This window comes from Cyclopterus lumpus, chromosome 11 (assembly GCF_009769545.1).
Source record: "Cyclopterus lumpus isolate fCycLum1 chromosome 11, fCycLum1.pri, whole genome shotgun sequence".
NCBI classification, from domain to species: domain Eukaryota; kingdom Metazoa; phylum Chordata; class Actinopteri; order Perciformes; family Cyclopteridae; genus Cyclopterus; species Cyclopterus lumpus.
This window is the reverse complement of record NC_046976.1, coordinates 7,253,652-7,269,846: the sequence shown is the minus strand read 5'-3', so window position 1 is coordinate 7,269,846 and position 16,195 is coordinate 7,253,652. Positions and strand designations below refer to the sequence as shown.

The window sequence follows — 16,195 nt, the reverse complement described above, 5'->3', positions numbered from 1 at the left end:
ATAAATTACATTGTTACCTGTTTCATTGGGTTTTTCAACCCTCATTTTAATACAACAATAAGCAAACAAATTAAAAAAAGTGAATAAAAACAAACATGGACAAGTACAAAACAAAAATGATGTCTTTACTTCAGAGTTCAGTACCTTTCCCTTCCCCACCTGGGTGGGTCTCACTGGTTCCTCCAGGTTCCACCAGGAGGCGCCAGAGCAAAGCAAGAGCAAGAGCACAGCACAATACAAAATAAAAAGGAACAGCTGAGAGCAAGAAAATAAGAAGGCAACTTGGACATTGAATAAAGAAAAGTAAAGAGAGACGGAGGGAAGAATAGTTATAAACACCTTATACCGTGACAGAAATGGATATTGTTCGCTCTTAAGTTATTTGGTCTACTTCAAGGCCTGTTGCAGTGCAGAGGCCAGAATATAAACATAAACAGATCAGACAGTTACTGCATTGGTTCCCATGCACCCCCGTCCCAGACTCGTATTTTGTCTTCTTTTTTTTGTATTTACTTTTTTTAAAGGACTATGCAAATCTGATGACATGATGTCACTACTTGCTTTGCCAACACCATCCAAAAGCACTGACTTCACAATTCATGTTTACTGCAGAGATAAAAAGAAAAAGGTTGACTCAAATATACTGTATAAAAACCAAAACATCATACTGTATACAACCAAGACACATAAGTTTAACTTAGTATTTTGCTCATTGGTCAACTCTGTAGCATGGTCACAAGTGATGGAAGTTCCAGACAATTGTTTTGTCCTAATATTTACAACTATATCTGTGAAGTGGCTGATATCTCGGCCGGGGACTCCTTTGGATTAATCAGCACTGGGCACCAAATGACAGATGTACATGGTCAAAGTGTGTGTGTGTGTGTGTGTGTGTGTGTGCGTGTATATGTGTGCGTGTGTTGAGGAACTGAAAATAGAATTAAAAATTTAAAAAATGTACCCCCCCTCCACAATTACTTTTGTTTCACATAACACATAAAACTTAGCGCTGCAATATAATAATGTAGTTTTCGATTTTCTTTCAATTGCAGTAAAAAAGACAATGTGATCAAATGAAGCATTCTGATGGCAAATAAAGCTCATGAATGAAACCCAAGTCCCTTTTTAGATTTCCAGGCACTCTTTAAACATTTTTTCTCTACACTTTTTAAAGATTTTATATATCATGTTTTTTTTTAAATTTAAAGCCAAGAAAATGGAGAATAACGCTGATGATTTAAGTCATTGTCTCAATACACACACATTTTTCAACATCGCGTTCTTCTCCTAACGTGGTTTTAAAATGTCATCCTACTCGAGCGGTGCACAAGTGTGGCGAGTCAGCCATTGCGGGAGTGTCCATGCCAGTCAGTCACAAAGTGTGTGAGGTAGTGTGTTGGTGTCAGTGCTTTGCTGGTTGGCAGGCTAGACGTCTGAAGGACTGTGTAGATTAACATTCATCATGTTTTTGACTCGTTTGGGGGGGGTGGCGGAGGAAAGAAAAATAATTGACCATGAGTCACTCAAAGTGCTGTATATAAGCATGAATGTCAATGAGTGTGTTTCTCTGTGTAGTGAACAAGTAAAGGGCTAGTCAAGAGAAAGTTGGACGAGTAGCTGACATGACACAGGTCATTCAGTTAGATCAAAGCAAAGACTGTCTCTGTTTGTCCTGATGTGCGCTCCTCCTCCACGCTTCTGTTGTCATCCACTCCTCAACTTTCATTAGCTGCCACCAGCTGGCCTAATCCCTGACGCACAAACACGGCCTGGATGTCCTTGGTCTTGATGCAGAAGTCACAGGCCCAAACGGCAGCGCTCTCTCGTGTCAGCAGCCCGTAGGCTGGCTCTGTCAGGCCTGTGCAGTCACGGTGGAACCAGCGCTGGCACGACGCCTCGCACAGTATGGCGTCCTGATCGTCATGCACCTCCGCCATGCAGAGGCCACAAGGGAACACCATCCCGGGGCCGCCGAGTTTTCCGGGGCCAGTGCCAGGCCCAGTCGAGGGGGCCGCAGGACCAGGGGGCAGGGGAGACTGGGTGTTTGGCGTCGAAGTGGAGTTAGAGGGGGGATTTGGGTTGCTGCCAGGAGTGTTGCCTCCGTTGTTGTTGGTCATGCTGTTCTGACCCGGGTTGGGGGCTGCATTTGGCATGGGACCACCTGCACCGGGAGTGTTGTTCTGCTGGTTGTATGGAGTCGAGCCAGGGGCAGAGTTTGGTGGGGTGGATTGCTGCTGCTGGGTTGAGTTGTTAGAGTTTGGGGTATTTGCATTGCTGGGGGGTTGTAGCTGATTTGGCGGTGGATGCTGTGGCTGGCCTGATCCATTCAGGGGACCAGTAGGAGAAGAATTGGGATTAGGCTGTGGCGGTGCTGAGGGAGGCTGACCAGGTGTATTGGAATTGGGCTGCTGGACATCAGGGTGGCCAGGGAAGACTCCTCCTGGTTGCGGTGGACCAGAGTTTGAAGGAGGGCCAGGAGGGGTATTATTAGGAGAAGGGCCGTTAGGATTTAGGCTAAGCTGCTGCTGTTGTTGTTGCTGCTGCTGCTGCTGCTGTTGCTGCTGCTGCTGCTGCTGCTGCTGCTGCTGCTGCTGCTGCTGTTGTTGCTGCTGCTGCTGCTGCTGCTGCTGCTGTTGCTGCTGCTGCTGTTGTTGTTGTTGTTGTTGCTGTTGTTGTTGTTGTTGAGGCCCAGGCCCTCCTCCACCAAAGTTTTTTACATCCTCGTTGCCTGGCCCTGGTGGACTGGGGCCAGGGTAAGGCCCATCCTGTGAGGGAGGGAACTGTCCTTGAGGTGGCATACCAGGTAACCCACTCACCATGTTGCCTCCGGGGCCACCGCCCATGCCACCCATCATGTTCATCACAGGACCCATGCCTCCTCCCATGGGAGGCAGGGGGCCATGTGGGGGTCCTCTGGGACCTCCGCCACCAGGTAACGGTGGGCTATTGAATGGGTGTCCACCCTGTCCATGTTGCTGCTGTGGAGGCATGCCAAACCTAGGGTGGGGTGGGCCCCCTCCCCCAGGACCTCCCATAGCCCCCGGAGACAACATGGGATTGAATCCTTGCCCGGGGTGCATGGGAGGGCTAAAGTTTGGTGGCATGTTGAACTGAGAAGGGCCACCAGGGGGGAATCCACCCCCTCCACCTCCCCCACTACCGCCCCCACCGCCAGCTCCAAAGCCAGGCATTCCTCCAAAGCCGAGCTGGTGGTGAGGACCGGCGTTGGATGGAGGTCCGAACGGTGGCCTCCGTCCAGGTTGGCCGCCGCCTGGTCCTGCTGGGCCTCCCATGAAGCCCATGCCTACGCCCATTCTGCCCCCAGCGACATACCCACCTCCTCCACCCGGGCTGGGAAGAAATGGAGCATTACTTGGTCCACCTGTTCCAGTAGGTCGGGATGGGGGCGTGAAGTCATCGTCGAAGGGGTTGGAGGCGACCAGGTGGTCCACCATGGGGGTGGGAGGAGGTGCAAACTCTGTGAGGTGGGAGAATCCTGCCGCCTAAAACAAAAACACAGAATATTACTTTTTTGTTATTGCTTTTTCAAGAACCGATTACTTCGCAGTCTACTTTTCGTTGTTTCTTTTATGTAGCAAAGCATCAGATTGCAAAAAACAACTATTACCTGGTTGGTGGATTTCCTCGCCTTCTTCTTCTCCGGGCTCTTCATCTGTGAAGCTGAGAAATTTAAATATGGAGGGAAGGGGTGGAAAGGGAGACATGGATTATTAGCCATGACAAAAATAGGATTCCATGTCTCATGCTATTGGTCCACCACCAATTAAGCGCACCATCACATTTGGATTGGCCAATACCCCTTAGTGACAGAGTGGAGCAGCATTAGACCTAGGGCCTCTTTTTCCAGTCCAACAGTTGAGATGGATTCAATGATGGGACATAGACTGGCATGAGGACAAGATGCTGAACATCCAGGCGCTACCATCACCAAGGTTATGAAGCCTTGAATCGCAAATGACCCAGGCAGACCAAATGACCCTGGCGAGAGGGAAAGAGGCCGCAAAAAGAGGCAGAAGAGGTAAGGTCAATGAGGGAGACAGGAAAAGACGAGGACATGAGAACGAGGAAACGGAGTTGAAGGTACATTTATAGCAAGATAGACATGAACTCCGTTTACAGATCCACTCTGTGAGAAACAGCCACCACCAGAGACAGTCGTGAAGTTTACATATGGGGTGGGGGGCGAGAAGGGATTTGCTAACAGCACCAGTGCAGCCCTTTGCAGCGCAGTAATGGATGATTCCGGTCTGATTGGGAGATGGGTGAAATTTATTCCTACCTTTGCTTCGTTTTCCTTGTCCCGCCAGTAGTCTCCCCGATTCGGCAGCCATTAGCTAATATGACTGTCGGTGAAGTGGCATATCACCGTTCATGTGCAAGAAAAAAAAAGTTACAAAAATAACGACGTCTTGAAGGCTTTAAGCCAAAGTAGGTGGAATCTGCCTTCAGGTCATGTCAATCACGTTAAAATGGTTATCCTCACAGCAGTTAGTACCATGTATATTAAAGATTATAACGCCGGCCCAGGTCTGCAAACTCCTTTGCTGCTGCCAATCTTTCGCCACGGTGTCTGTCACGCCGGGATTTGGTCACCAAATACTCGTCAGGTAAAGCTCAGCTGGTTCACGTTATTTAGCGCCAGTTCGCCCCGTTGCAAACCAGATCGGAGTGAAACGGGTCGCTCGCTACCTTGGCTTGACTGCCAGCGCGAGCAAGTTCCAGAGCACCCCCACCTCCCTCTATGAATGATCACTTACAGATGTGTAGCAGAGAAGTCCACCAGCTAGCCTCTGCCGTGGCTCACTAGCTAGCCACGTTACTCAATGTGTGGTTTGCTAGCAGCGTTGAGGTTTTAAACAAGTAGCGGCAACACCGGGACATTAATCCGAAACTGTGATTGGCCTCTCTACAGTCATTTGTGAAAAGAATGTGCACTCAATTCTACGTATCACATCATTCATAAGATAAAGCAATTTATCATGTTTTGACAACTGTTGTTTACTATATGCTAACATTAGCTTGCTAGCTAACGTTAGCATGCCACTGAAGATAGCTAGCCATCTTGCAGACTGTCTTGGAAGCAAACTGTACCCTTTCTCCGTTGCTCTGCTGTCCTTTAAATTGAAACTCTCTGGTGTGTCATTGCCAGAAACCAGTCCTCACACGGTGTATGCTTGTTGATCCACCATTCAACTATAATTCATTCAAAAACGCAAATGTTGCCATAATTATCATGGCCTACTGTCGCACCGGACAAAGAGGGACAAGCAGGAGTATCGCGCACCATGGAAGGTTACATCTCATCACGAACATGGGGGAGTCCATGTGTATGCTTCGTCAAATTAAAAAGCATTACACAATATAAGGATAAAATACAGGTTGTGTTGTATAGTATATATAATGAAATCGTTATTTCTTTAAACAACCATCTGTTTCACCGCCGTCAACAGCATTCTTCTAAATTGTTAGAATAGGTGTCATACCCTTCACTGGTATATGTGGAGCAGCTCAGAACAGACCATTTCCCAACGCTACCCAAATTAAAGTAGGAATGGACAGCCAATTATAAACATTATGGAGGGACATTATGATTAATATGTAATTAACATCCCGCATTAAGCTAGTAGGCTTCTATGTACATATGTTTTCAAATTTCCGAGCCTAATCAAAATGTATTGAAATACCAACATTTTAAAAAGCCAATATATATTTTTATATTTATACTTAACATTTAAATAACAGACATTTTGATGTATACATTTACTACACAATTACAGTTAAAACAGAAGCTATATTAATTATAAAGCCAACGAATAAGGAAGGTGTCGATATCCTCGGTGGATTAGGTGTTAGCCTATAAACTCCCCAAAAGGTTATTCTCGTTAAAAGCTTATCACCGCCCACCCTGTCCTGCCGCCCCTCTTAACTTCAGATACCCCCTCCCCTCTATACTCCAGGCGCAGTCAGGAGCCCCATTGCGACAGAAGAAGGTTGTGAAAGACCAGATAAGCCACTCTGGGAATTGGACCACAGATAAGAAGCAAGAAGAACTTTGCCTTCTTTCGGGTGTTCCCACTCCGAAGTCATCTTTCCATTCAACGGGAATCAACTAGTTCTCTACAGAAGAAGAAACAGGTGTAAGAAAACCACAAATGGGGTATTTGTTTCTTTATATTGCTAAATAGGCAACCTGTACGTTTACTTCCAAACTTTTTAGTTTGAAGGTTTAATAATATAACCATTGCCGTTTGAACGCATTTATGACATGCCTTAAACTGAGTGGAGATCCTTTCGTCTGCACATGCTCTAGAATAAAGCAACGGAAGCCTTTTGTTGGAGAGGCTGTGATTTCTAAAGGTGCGTCTCTAGAGCCCTGTGGTGCATGGCGCTAAAAGGCGTCGGGGCAGGCAGAGAGGTGTACTGGTTTCCAACCGAGTCACCATGGCAAAGTGGTTCAAGGAGTTCCCCATCAACTTGAAGAATGGTGCCGACAGGATCCGCTCAGCCTCCGAATCGGGCTCACAACCTCGAGCCAATAAAGCCGGGCTGGTGGCCAGCATCGGTACCAAAACAACGGGCTCCAAAACGGGCCATCGCAAGAACTCCTCTGGTGACAACACAGGCGGAGGAGTCGGGTCTCTCCTCTCCGGAAGAAACCGGAAGAACTCCGCCACAGAGTTGAGTAGAAGTGGTGCCATCTCCCCGAAAGATGGAACAGTTTGGGAGAACCTCCTGTCTGGGAAAAGTCGCAAGAACTCCAAAGCGCTGCCGGTGTTTGAGGAGCAGCACAGACCCCCGAAAAGCTCTCCATCTGCCAACGCGTTCATCAGCCGGCTGATCAGAGTGGACAAACAGGACAAAAGCCCCAACTTCAAGAGCGCCACCATCACCAATCAAGTGGTACCCGAAGCAGAGAAACCAGTCCAGTGCAAGACGGAGACGGTGAGTGGCCGATGCAATCTATATTTTGAGACTTGAGTTTTGTTATTGATATCACAACGGACCGTACTTTGGCCCGAAACTAAATACATGTAGAATTTGTTTCCCTGCCTATTTTCTATAGGCTATTGCACTTCAGTTCAATGTTGAGTATTTCCATTGTATGCTACTGTATGCCATATATATATATATATATATATATATATATATATATATATATATATATATATATATATATATATATATATATTATAATTACATTTCAGAAGGACATATTGTGTTGGTAGGCTTAATTTATCTGAAAACTACTTACATTTTACTTTCAGATTAAGATGTTACATGATTAGTGTATAATGGTACTATATTAAGGATTACTCCACCAAACATAGCAATAACTTACAATTAGCTTTCCCTCGGACACATCAGTACTTTGACTCAATAGATCCTTTAGTACAATTTGGAGCTACTTGTATTTTATTGTTTCCATGTTCTGCTATACTTGATACTACTTTTAATCCACCATTTTACTTACTCGTTACTTTACAGTTTGGGATTATTATGACCAAATATAATATATTTATTAACTAATACAAAATGCTGTGTAAAATGAAGCTGCCCGACAGTATATAAAGTAATTCTAATTATTTACACATTCAGCAGCATGCAGCAACATTAGTGATCACTGATCAACAGCAATTATAATCTAGTTATGCGCCGCTCTGCATAAACTTTTACTTCGGTCTTGCTAATTTTATTTCAGTAAACAATCTACTTCTTCCACCACTGGTAATCATAACCTCATAATATAATATAATGATACCATAACAATGACAGTAATCATTCTGTCTAGTACATTTTGTTTCTATGGCATCAAAACTCATCATTTTACTTATATTATATTTTTACAGTGTGGTATTGCTACTTTTACTTAATTAAACCACCACTGATTGTTCGCTGGTGTTTGGATGTGAAATTACATTTATTAATTCATACATAATATGTGGCAGCATTCTCTTAGCATGGTGTCATCAATACTGTTGACTATAACATAGCAAGGATCCAGTCCAAGCTGTGGAAATTGATATTATTGTTTCAGTTTCTCCCTCCCCTTTGTCCCCACTATACCCATTGTGTCCACTCCTCCCAGTCCGTCTTTCTATCTCTCTGTCTCTTCCTCTCCACCCTTCGCCTTTACACCCGCCGACCTCGCCTTGGATACAAAGCTGTGGTCGGACATGAGGCCTTACCTTCCTGTATGTAATCTGGCCCAGTTTCCCTCTTCTCTCACCCCTCCTTCCTCCACCTCATCCCCCTCTTTCACTGGATTCAGCACCCCTGGTGAAGAAGGCTATCATGTTATAAAAAGCACAGTGTTATTTGACACAAAGGCACTAACCCGAGTCCCCTCCAGCTTGGCTTTGAAAAATAAAAGAGAGAGAAAGATAGTGAAGTCAGGGATCGTGATAGTGGAGAGGTGGTGATGAAAAAAGACACACAAAAGAGAGGAAGAATAAAATGGGAGTTTTATATTTCAGGAAGGGAGTAAAATCCCTGTTACTGATCTCCACTGCAGCCGCCAGGTTTATTGCTGTGTCTTATGTTTCCTTTTTAATAAGGAATATGATGTTATTTGCATAAGAGGTGAATGCGTAACATGCTGTTAGACCTGCATATGTATTTGCGTCTGTCGAGCATCGGCTACATTATTCAAACACCAATGTAATGGGTATATTTCATTTTACATACAAAATGATTAATTTCTTAGTAAAACGTTAGTTGCATCCCTACTTTTAACTGGATGATATTTAACACAATTATATAAATGCAATTTGTTTCACTCTGGAACGGTCCATGGTCTTTATTCCTTTTTATTTTCAGTAGCTTTAGTTGGATATTAGTACTACTACCACGTGGAGGATTCATTACATTACATTACATTACATGTCATTTAGCTGACGCTTTTATCCAAAGCGACTTACAATAGGTTATGTTCAACCATGTATCTATTACTTTTAGCCATCCATGTCAACTTCTCTGCAGTTGTATCTGCTGGAAACGTCAGAAGTAATTGTTGCCCTAGCTGGGGAATTACATTTTCTTTTTTTATACGCCTGGCACATTTTTAGCCCTACAATGTTTGATGCCATTCTAATTTCCTGCGTTTTTTGATCCAGGTGATCATCCTTGAGGATTACGCAGATCCCTTTGATGCCCAGAAGACCAGAGAGCAAAGGGAGGCTGAGAGGGTCGGGGAGAACGATGGATACATGGAGCCTTATGATGCCCAGCAGATGATTACAGGTGAGACTTTCATCAATGTGCTCTTACTGCCTTCTAGCTGTCAGCTGTGACCATGATATTTCATTCAGCCCCTGAATCCCAGAATGTGTACAGCTGACGTTTCCACACGTAGCCCCCGTGTGAATGAATGCCATTTTCAGTCTCTGCAGGCCGAGTAGCGAATGCACAAACCCCACGGGGTTGCCGTGGCAACTGTGCTGCGTTCGGACAATAGGTGCAGTTTCCTGCCCCTGCTTCCTCTTTCCTGTCTCTGTTTCCTGGTACTATTCTCTAAAAAGGAAGTTGGCCCCTCAGTGCCCCCCACCTCCTCTCTGTGTAACCCCCTATATGGAGCTGTCTGACCATTTATCAAAACTTCCCAGCATCTAGGAAGACTGGCGGTCTGTTGGCCAATCACATGCTCCCCCGACCTTTCATTCCATCACGCCATTGTTTTAATTACAAGGGTTACACAATAGCCTGCTGTGAATGTAAATGGTGTATTGCAGTTCAATCAGTGCCTGTGCTACTTCCAGGCCTCCTCAGAGAAGTCTACAGAGGATGTGATGATGTGACTGAGTCAATTTATGAGGCTTAAATCATACTGAGGAAGTAAGAAAGAGTTTGATGTCACTATGACTCAATAGGCAAGGCAGCTGAATCCCTGGGTTACTGACCTGAATGATCTATTATAAAGGCTTTAAAAGTAGTCAAAAGTGAATAAATACTTTTCTATGTGTTATTGATCAGTTATAAGCCTTGCAGGAAGGACTCAGTTTGTGAGTGATTGGACCATATAACCATCCCCTGAAACAACATCCATTCATTTACAACCTATTTAACATTTATTAATGGCATTAATTATTACCAACATTCAAACCGGCATTATAACCATATAAAAAGGATACACGCATCTCTGCAGGCTGCCTCTCTGCGTGGTGGTTCTATACTGATTTTCCACCACAGATTTGAATCTCGAATCCCTTGTTTTCTACCTGCAAGAAATTAGACGTCGGGGGTCCAAGGACCTGCTGAAGGTGTGTGTGCTGGTGGAGGCGAGCGAGGGAACGGTGGAGGACAGTCCGCCCGTGCCCTTACAGATATATGACGTCCCGTATGAGGACAGTGGTGACGGGGACAAGGCGGTGGTCATGCGGCCTGAGCTGGATCCCCGACCCTCCACTGAGTACGAGCTGCCCTGGGAGTGGAAGAAAGAGCATATTGTCAAAACTCTGTCAGGTACAGCGAACATTTTTTTACACCACATCCATCTTGATCGCAGATACAAGGAAATGTTTGCTTCCGTGCAACAGCTGAACTGAATTTCATGCACTTTTAGATCATTAATCTTTATCTTTATAAATTATATAGCAACGCTTTTCAAAGTAACTAAAATACACACATCCCTGGCTACAGTGTTGCTGAACTCATATAACCCTTTCACTTCTCCACCTCAGATCAGTATGACGTATATTTGTTGAAAACAACAACAAAGGTCTGCTCTCACATTTATATTTCATATGCTGCATAGACTAACAGCATATTGAATCACATCTTGCATGATTCATCAAACTGCCGTCTTCTTATTTTTATATTTACTGGAGGCTTCGGCACAACGTTTTAACTCAGTTCTTTCTTTGTATGAATTGACATCTTCTCTCGCCTCTCTTCGTCCCCAGCACAGTTTGACAGCCCTGAACGCCAAACCAAAGAGGAGACACCTCACCCCACACTCACCAGGCAGCCCCAACATCCACTGGCCCAGCCTCCGCAGCCGCATCAGCACCAGCACCTGAGGCAGAAAAGCTGGACCCAGAAGATCCTGCGGTCCTCTCCCACAACGCTGTCGCCGTCCTGCACCCCCGGCAGCATCCCCGACCCCGAGGCCTGCTGCGTTGACCCCTGCCTGCCCCTGGAAAAACAGAGGTGAGACCCTGTGGGTGCATAACACTTAGATATTTAATACTGCAATACTCAATACACTCACACTATTTTTAAATTAATTAAATTGTTATGAATGTCAGAATGTGTCTGATTATGCGTTATATAAGCCTCACTCCAGATTGTTAATAGGTCTCAGTGTTACGTCAGAGTCAGGCTCAACAGGTTTGTATGAAATGAGGATCCAGACCTGATAAGCAGCAGATGAAAATGTAATCCCCCTCACTCTCACCCTCTTTCTCAGCTGGTACCATGGCTTTGTGACTCGTCAGGAGGCGGAGTTTCAGCTGCAGTCCTGCAAAGAGGCCAGCTTCCTGGTCAGGAACAGCGAGTCGGACAGCAGCAAGTACTCCATCGCCCTCAAGTGAGTGCAGCCTGAAAGTGCATCAGTGGTGTCTCAAGGGCGGAAGTTGTACATATTGATCACATACTGTGCTCTATGAAGGGATTCAGATGGATTTGGTCCAGTTGTAAATTCAGCAGAGGAAAGTTGTTTATGTCATAATCCCCCTTTTTAAGAGTCAAACTAGAGTCACTCCACTTTCAAGTTGAGCCGAATCAAAGCAGAGCTGAACAATGCAGTCTGATACTCCCACATGTGGGGGCCGAGCATCTATGAAAAAGGATCTGGAATACATCAAGATCAATATATACATTAAATATAACGCCAACAAATGGGTCATACATAGCAAAAATCACACAGATCATCATCCTATTTGACAAAATAAAACGGGTTAATTGTTTTTCTCTCCTTCGGTGTCCTTTGTGTGACTCAGGACGAGCCAAGGCTGCGTCCACATCATTGTTGCCCAGACCAAAGAAAACGGCTACACCCTGGACCAGAGCAGCTGCGTGTTCGCCAGCATCCCAGAGGTGGTGCACCACTACTGCTCCCGCCGTCTGCCTTTCGACGGCGCTGAGCACATGACCCTGCTGCATCCAGTGCCTCGGATCCACTGACTCCACCCCACCCGAGCTTAGGTATACAAAACAAACACACCTCTAGGCCTGCAGTGATACAATGTTTCCAGAAATCAGTCCCGACCTCACATCTCTGACCAGTCTGTACTCCTACTGCTTCCATCTCACTTTATAACCTGCCTGTGGGACACTACTTTGTGTTATTTTTATGATATTTTTATTTGATGATCACAAAACATTTGCAGCTCACTCTGTGTCTCCTTATGTCTTCATTTTACTTTTGATGTTCAGCTGATGCAAAACATCCAGGCTGCTGTTTTGCATCAGAGACGATGAGGCAATTCTAATGATGAAATGTGAGTTGGATTGGGACCAAGACTCATACTCTGATGTTTTAATTATCCAGTGTGGCTCTACTAGAAGCTCCACGTGATATTGTTGTTATTGTTACTAAGTGATATTTACTATGAAGCAGAAAGGACTACTGACTCTCTGAAAGGACTAGAATCTCAGTAGTTTGTGGCTCTCCTTCCCCCCCTGGTGGATGTGCTGGTACACTGCAACCAATAATGCCAACACAAAGAAGTCTCTTCTTTCCTCATAATTGATGGGTAAAATCCAAACACGGAGCATATCATTACACTTATTATGAACAAAGAGCAGCTATTTTAATATTTTGTGCTTGCAGCATGTGTCTAATTTATGCTCCTATACTTGTTGGTTGTATCCAATGCCCCTTGAGGATTTCCTCTGTTTTACTGTGAATGAGGGAGTTGTTTCCACTGTGGTATCTGCGCTGTGAAGAGTGAGTGATTCACCCTGATGCAATGTGCTTGACGGACCATGGCTTTACAATTGTTGCTGTTTTTCATGACGAGAACTGAGACCGCACTTCATTTTCAGCAAAAATAACCCTGTCCATTTGGTGGAAAACCCTGCAGATTATTATGATTTGTAGTGAGAAAACATTGTACAATTAAAGGTTTTTGTCAGACTTTATGTCTACACATGGGGATCATTTATTAAATAACAACAATTGCAATAAAATAAACAACACCATTATAAAAAAAAGAAGAAGCCATTGTTCATTCAGACCTCTGATGCTGTTCTCCCTCAGGGTTTAATGCCCCCTGGTGCTAAGAGGCAGACGACCAACTTGACAAGTGGTAACTATATTGTATTCACTAGAGTCTTATTTTTCTTTGTGTATTTGAAACTCAAACATTTGGCCAGGTATGTGTACTCTTAGTTTAGAGATGCTCGAAATCATTCGGACAACTCTGATCTGCAATAAAGCCAGGATGACAATAAAATATGGTTGAACTAAGGCTATGTTTTGTCTTATGTTCTCTTGTTTTGGAGGTGTGCCAGTTTCTATATCTCTTCAAAGATTTAAGCAAGGTCAGTTTGTGGTTTTTGGCAGAGCACTGAAGCGGACGTTTTACAAGGACACACACCTGCAAAGCATAACTCGCCGTTCTTCTTGACTTGTTATATCAACACCTGTTGTTCAGAAATTGTAAAAACGATTAGAATAAAAGTATGTGAATCTCAATGCTTCTTTCTGATCCCAATAAATCAACAACATGAACAGCAACATGTGAGGGTGTGTTTGTGTCAGTGATCAAAGCGTCAAACTGCCTCACCGTCCCCGAGGAAGCAGCCTCTTCACAGACGCTTCCAATGACTGAATGAGGGCACTTTTGAGTATAATGAATCTTTTAACTGCAAGAGCTTGATTGGGGTTTCAGTGGTTTGGTAATTTCTCTGGAAGTTTACTGCTCCAATTGGCCAAAAGGGATTTGATTATTCTGCCAGGTTAGAGTGAAAAGGTCAGGAGGAAAGGTCTCGTGGGGAGATTAGGTTGAACCGAGGATCATGTTGGGGATAAACATCTTGCTTTGTTGCAAAGAGCACCGAGTCCTGTGCCGTGGGTAGATCTGAGGTAAGTGCAGCACTAAAAACAGACAAAGAGTAACAGTAGTACTATTACACCTGTGTCAAGGACACTAAATGTGAAGGAAATAAGAGCAATGGACACCAACCCTCCTTTTCGTATCATTCGGCCCTCTCCTTTACCTCACTCTGTCACTGTTACCCGAGGCTGATATATGTCTGTCACCTTGACTCTCGGGGAGGACACTATCCCGGTTCGCTTCTCTGTTTGGGGGACAAGAGTTTGTGTTTTAATTTATGAAGGCAAGTGACCCGCAGTTTAGATTTCATTCCTCTAAATCCAGAGGTAACTTTCAGGTGACTGATGAGAGGCACTTTTACCTGCTTTGCTATTAACACATAATCATCTATCAGTGGGGAGAGTACCAATACAGCAATGCAAATGTATCAGCAGGAACCTTTGATACTGAAAGTATCAAAAGTAAAAAGGTGAACAACTTACCGGAAATGTGACAAGGGGCCTCAAGTAAACACATAAGCTGGTTTCATCTTGAACAATGTGGTATTTCAGTCATTTAGAAAGTAACTACAGCAGGTAGATGTGTAAAGCAACATAAATGGAGTACCTCAAAACAGCACTTTAGTAAATGTGATTGGTTACTTTCCACCACAGTATATCAAAGCATGTTCTTTATGAGTCAGGCGTGCCAGGTCCTTGTAACTCATATGTCTCCTGACTCGTGCGCTGCAGCCATAAGGTCTCCCTGAGGTCTTCTATCAAGATGGATTTCATGAACCTGAGGAAAGTGGGCCCTCTCAAATTCTGGCCGAGAGAGAGCGAGCTATTTACCTGGAAAGGGATTATTCATCACACGATATAGACCTGGAGCAATCTTCGTCACTGTATACTCGAATGGATAATTTAATTTTGTTCTCACATGCATGCCACCCTTTCACTCGTGCTGCCGACCTCTCAGGCTCTCATGACAGCTTGACGCGATGCCCGCCTGACTCTGCCTGATGGACGTGGTGGCTTGACATCTGGGCGTCGCTTGACCTGCTCCTCTGGTAACCGAAGTTTCCCTGTCTTCCTTATCAGATGCTTCAGGCTCGGTGCCAGTGACCCGGCCCGGCTTTGTGTCGCTCGTCTCCTTTCCTCACGCTGGCAGCACCTGCCATGTGTGATCCATCAACAGAGACTCGTGCCTTTTAGGTTGAACCGGCTCAACTTGGAAGGTCAGGCGTGTTTTTAGATACTGTTTGCAGGATGTCCTGTAGCCATTGTTTGTTCAAGTGAGGTTAAAAAGGCCACGTGACTGAGAATTAAGTAACTGCCCCGGAGCATAACTTCGGGAGGATGCCTGTCTCACAACTAAACTGGTGCAACTCAGTTACCAAATTAATTTACCAGCCTCTCTTCTTTCATAACATAATCCCATCCATCCATCCATCCATCCATCCATCCATCCATCCATCCATTACAATACAAAATACATTTTTTAATCTAAAATAACACTTATTATATGTGAAATGACATTACTCACCAACACTGTTCTTTTAAATGAATGAATAACTCCTGTAGGTAGACTTTTAGCTGAACTGCATTTATAAGAGTTTGCATATAAATAACAGAGGATGACTTTATGTAACACAATGCATTGTTAAAGAAGAAAACAGTGATTTCCAACATGTTATGGCTTGCGTCCCCTCACAAAAAAACAGTGTGTAGCTGGGCCCCTTGTAACATTTAATAAGCAGTTTCACCAATGAGTTATTTCCCCTCTACATTTCTCAAATGGTTTTACTTAAATAAATGTTCATCTCTCCAACCCATTCGTCATCTCACAGCCCCTCAGAGGATCCCTCCACCACCAGCTACAAGATTGAAATGCAGCTTGTGCATCGACCATACATACATAACTCAGAAGGCCCATTTTTCTCAACCCAAACACACACAGAAGGAGGGCGACTTCATTCTGTGGACATTCCTCCACTATATCTGCAAGTTGTCTGCTGCTATTTCAATGCATTATATAGAGAACCTTTAGAGAAGTAAAAGATCTGAACAGTTCTTCCACCACGAATACTGTATGACTGGTATATGTCACCGCTGTGTGTATTTTACATATTGAATAATATATTTTCTATCTACCTGCAGCTGACTTAAAAACGCACACACTGTGGTGCTAACTGGCCT

The 16,195-nt window shown here is 44.4% G+C and overlaps 2 protein-coding genes across 5 annotated transcripts; one reads left to right on the top strand and one right to left on the bottom strand.

Moving 5' to 3' along the window:
• Positions 1-13: 13 nt before the first annotated feature.
• pygo2 (pygopus homolog 2 (Drosophila)) lies at positions 14-5,287 on the bottom strand. 4 transcript variants are annotated; one of them, XM_034545160.1, is made up of 4 exons: positions 4,517-5,287; positions 4,301-4,364; positions 3,629-3,681; positions 14-3,503 (listed from the first exon to the last, which is right to left on the bottom strand). In XM_034545160.1, the coding sequence occupies exons 2-4, from the start codon at positions 4,350-4,352 to the stop codon at positions 1,716-1,718; spliced, it is 1,893 nt and encodes a 630-aa protein (XP_034401051.1). In that variant the 5' UTR covers positions 4,353-4,364; positions 4,517-5,287; the 3' UTR covers positions 14-1,715. The 4 variants fall into 4 exon arrangements, with proteins under 4 accessions (XP_034401051.1, XP_034401052.1, XP_034401053.1 ...); XM_034545161.1 differs by having other exon boundaries at positions 5,113-5,287; XM_034545162.1 differs by lacking the exon at positions 4,301-4,364 and having other exon boundaries at positions 5,113-5,287.
• LOC117738958 (SH2 domain-containing adapter protein E-like) lies at positions 3,962-12,988 on the top strand. The gene is made up of 8 exons (XM_034545164.1): positions 3,962-4,039; positions 5,979-6,158; positions 6,332-6,963; positions 9,135-9,261; positions 10,243-10,479; positions 10,920-11,166; positions 11,426-11,545; positions 11,958-12,988. The coding sequence occupies exons 3-8, from the start codon at positions 6,463-6,465 to the stop codon at positions 12,139-12,141; spliced, it is 1,416 nt and encodes a 471-aa protein (XP_034401055.1). The 5' UTR covers positions 3,962-4,039; positions 5,979-6,158; positions 6,332-6,462; the 3' UTR covers positions 12,142-12,988.
• The last annotated feature ends 3,207 nt before the right edge of the window (positions 12,989-16,195 follow it).

What these genes read in the sequence shown, in the direction of transcription:
- pygo2 (XM_034545160.1), bottom strand. Translation starts at nt 4,352, where the DNA reads ATGGCTGCCGAATCGGGGAGACTACTGGCGGGACAAGGAAAACGAAGC. An exon ending in ACAAGGAAAACGAAGCAAAG is followed by an intron (nt 3,682 to 4,300) that starts GTAGGAATAAAT and finishes TAAATTTCTCAG; the next exon opens with CTTCACAGATGAAGAGCCCG. An exon ending in CGAGGAAATCCACCAACCAG is followed by an intron (nt 3,504 to 3,628) that starts GTAATAGTTGTT and finishes TTTTTGTTTTAG; the next exon opens with GCGGCAGGATTCTCCCACCT.
- LOC117738958 (XM_034545164.1), top strand. Translation starts at nt 6,463, where the DNA reads ATGGCAAAGTGGTTCAAGGAGTTCCCCATCAACTTGAAGAATGGTGCC. An exon ending in TCCAGTGCAAGACGGAGACG is followed by an intron (nt 6,964 to 9,134) that starts GTGAGTGGCCGA and finishes TTTTTGATCCAG; the next exon opens with GTGATCATCCTTGAGGATTA. An exon ending in AAGTACTCCATCGCCCTCAA is followed by an intron (nt 11,546 to 11,957) that starts GTGAGTGCAGCC and finishes TGTGTGACTCAG; the next exon opens with GACGAGCCAAGGCTGCGTCC.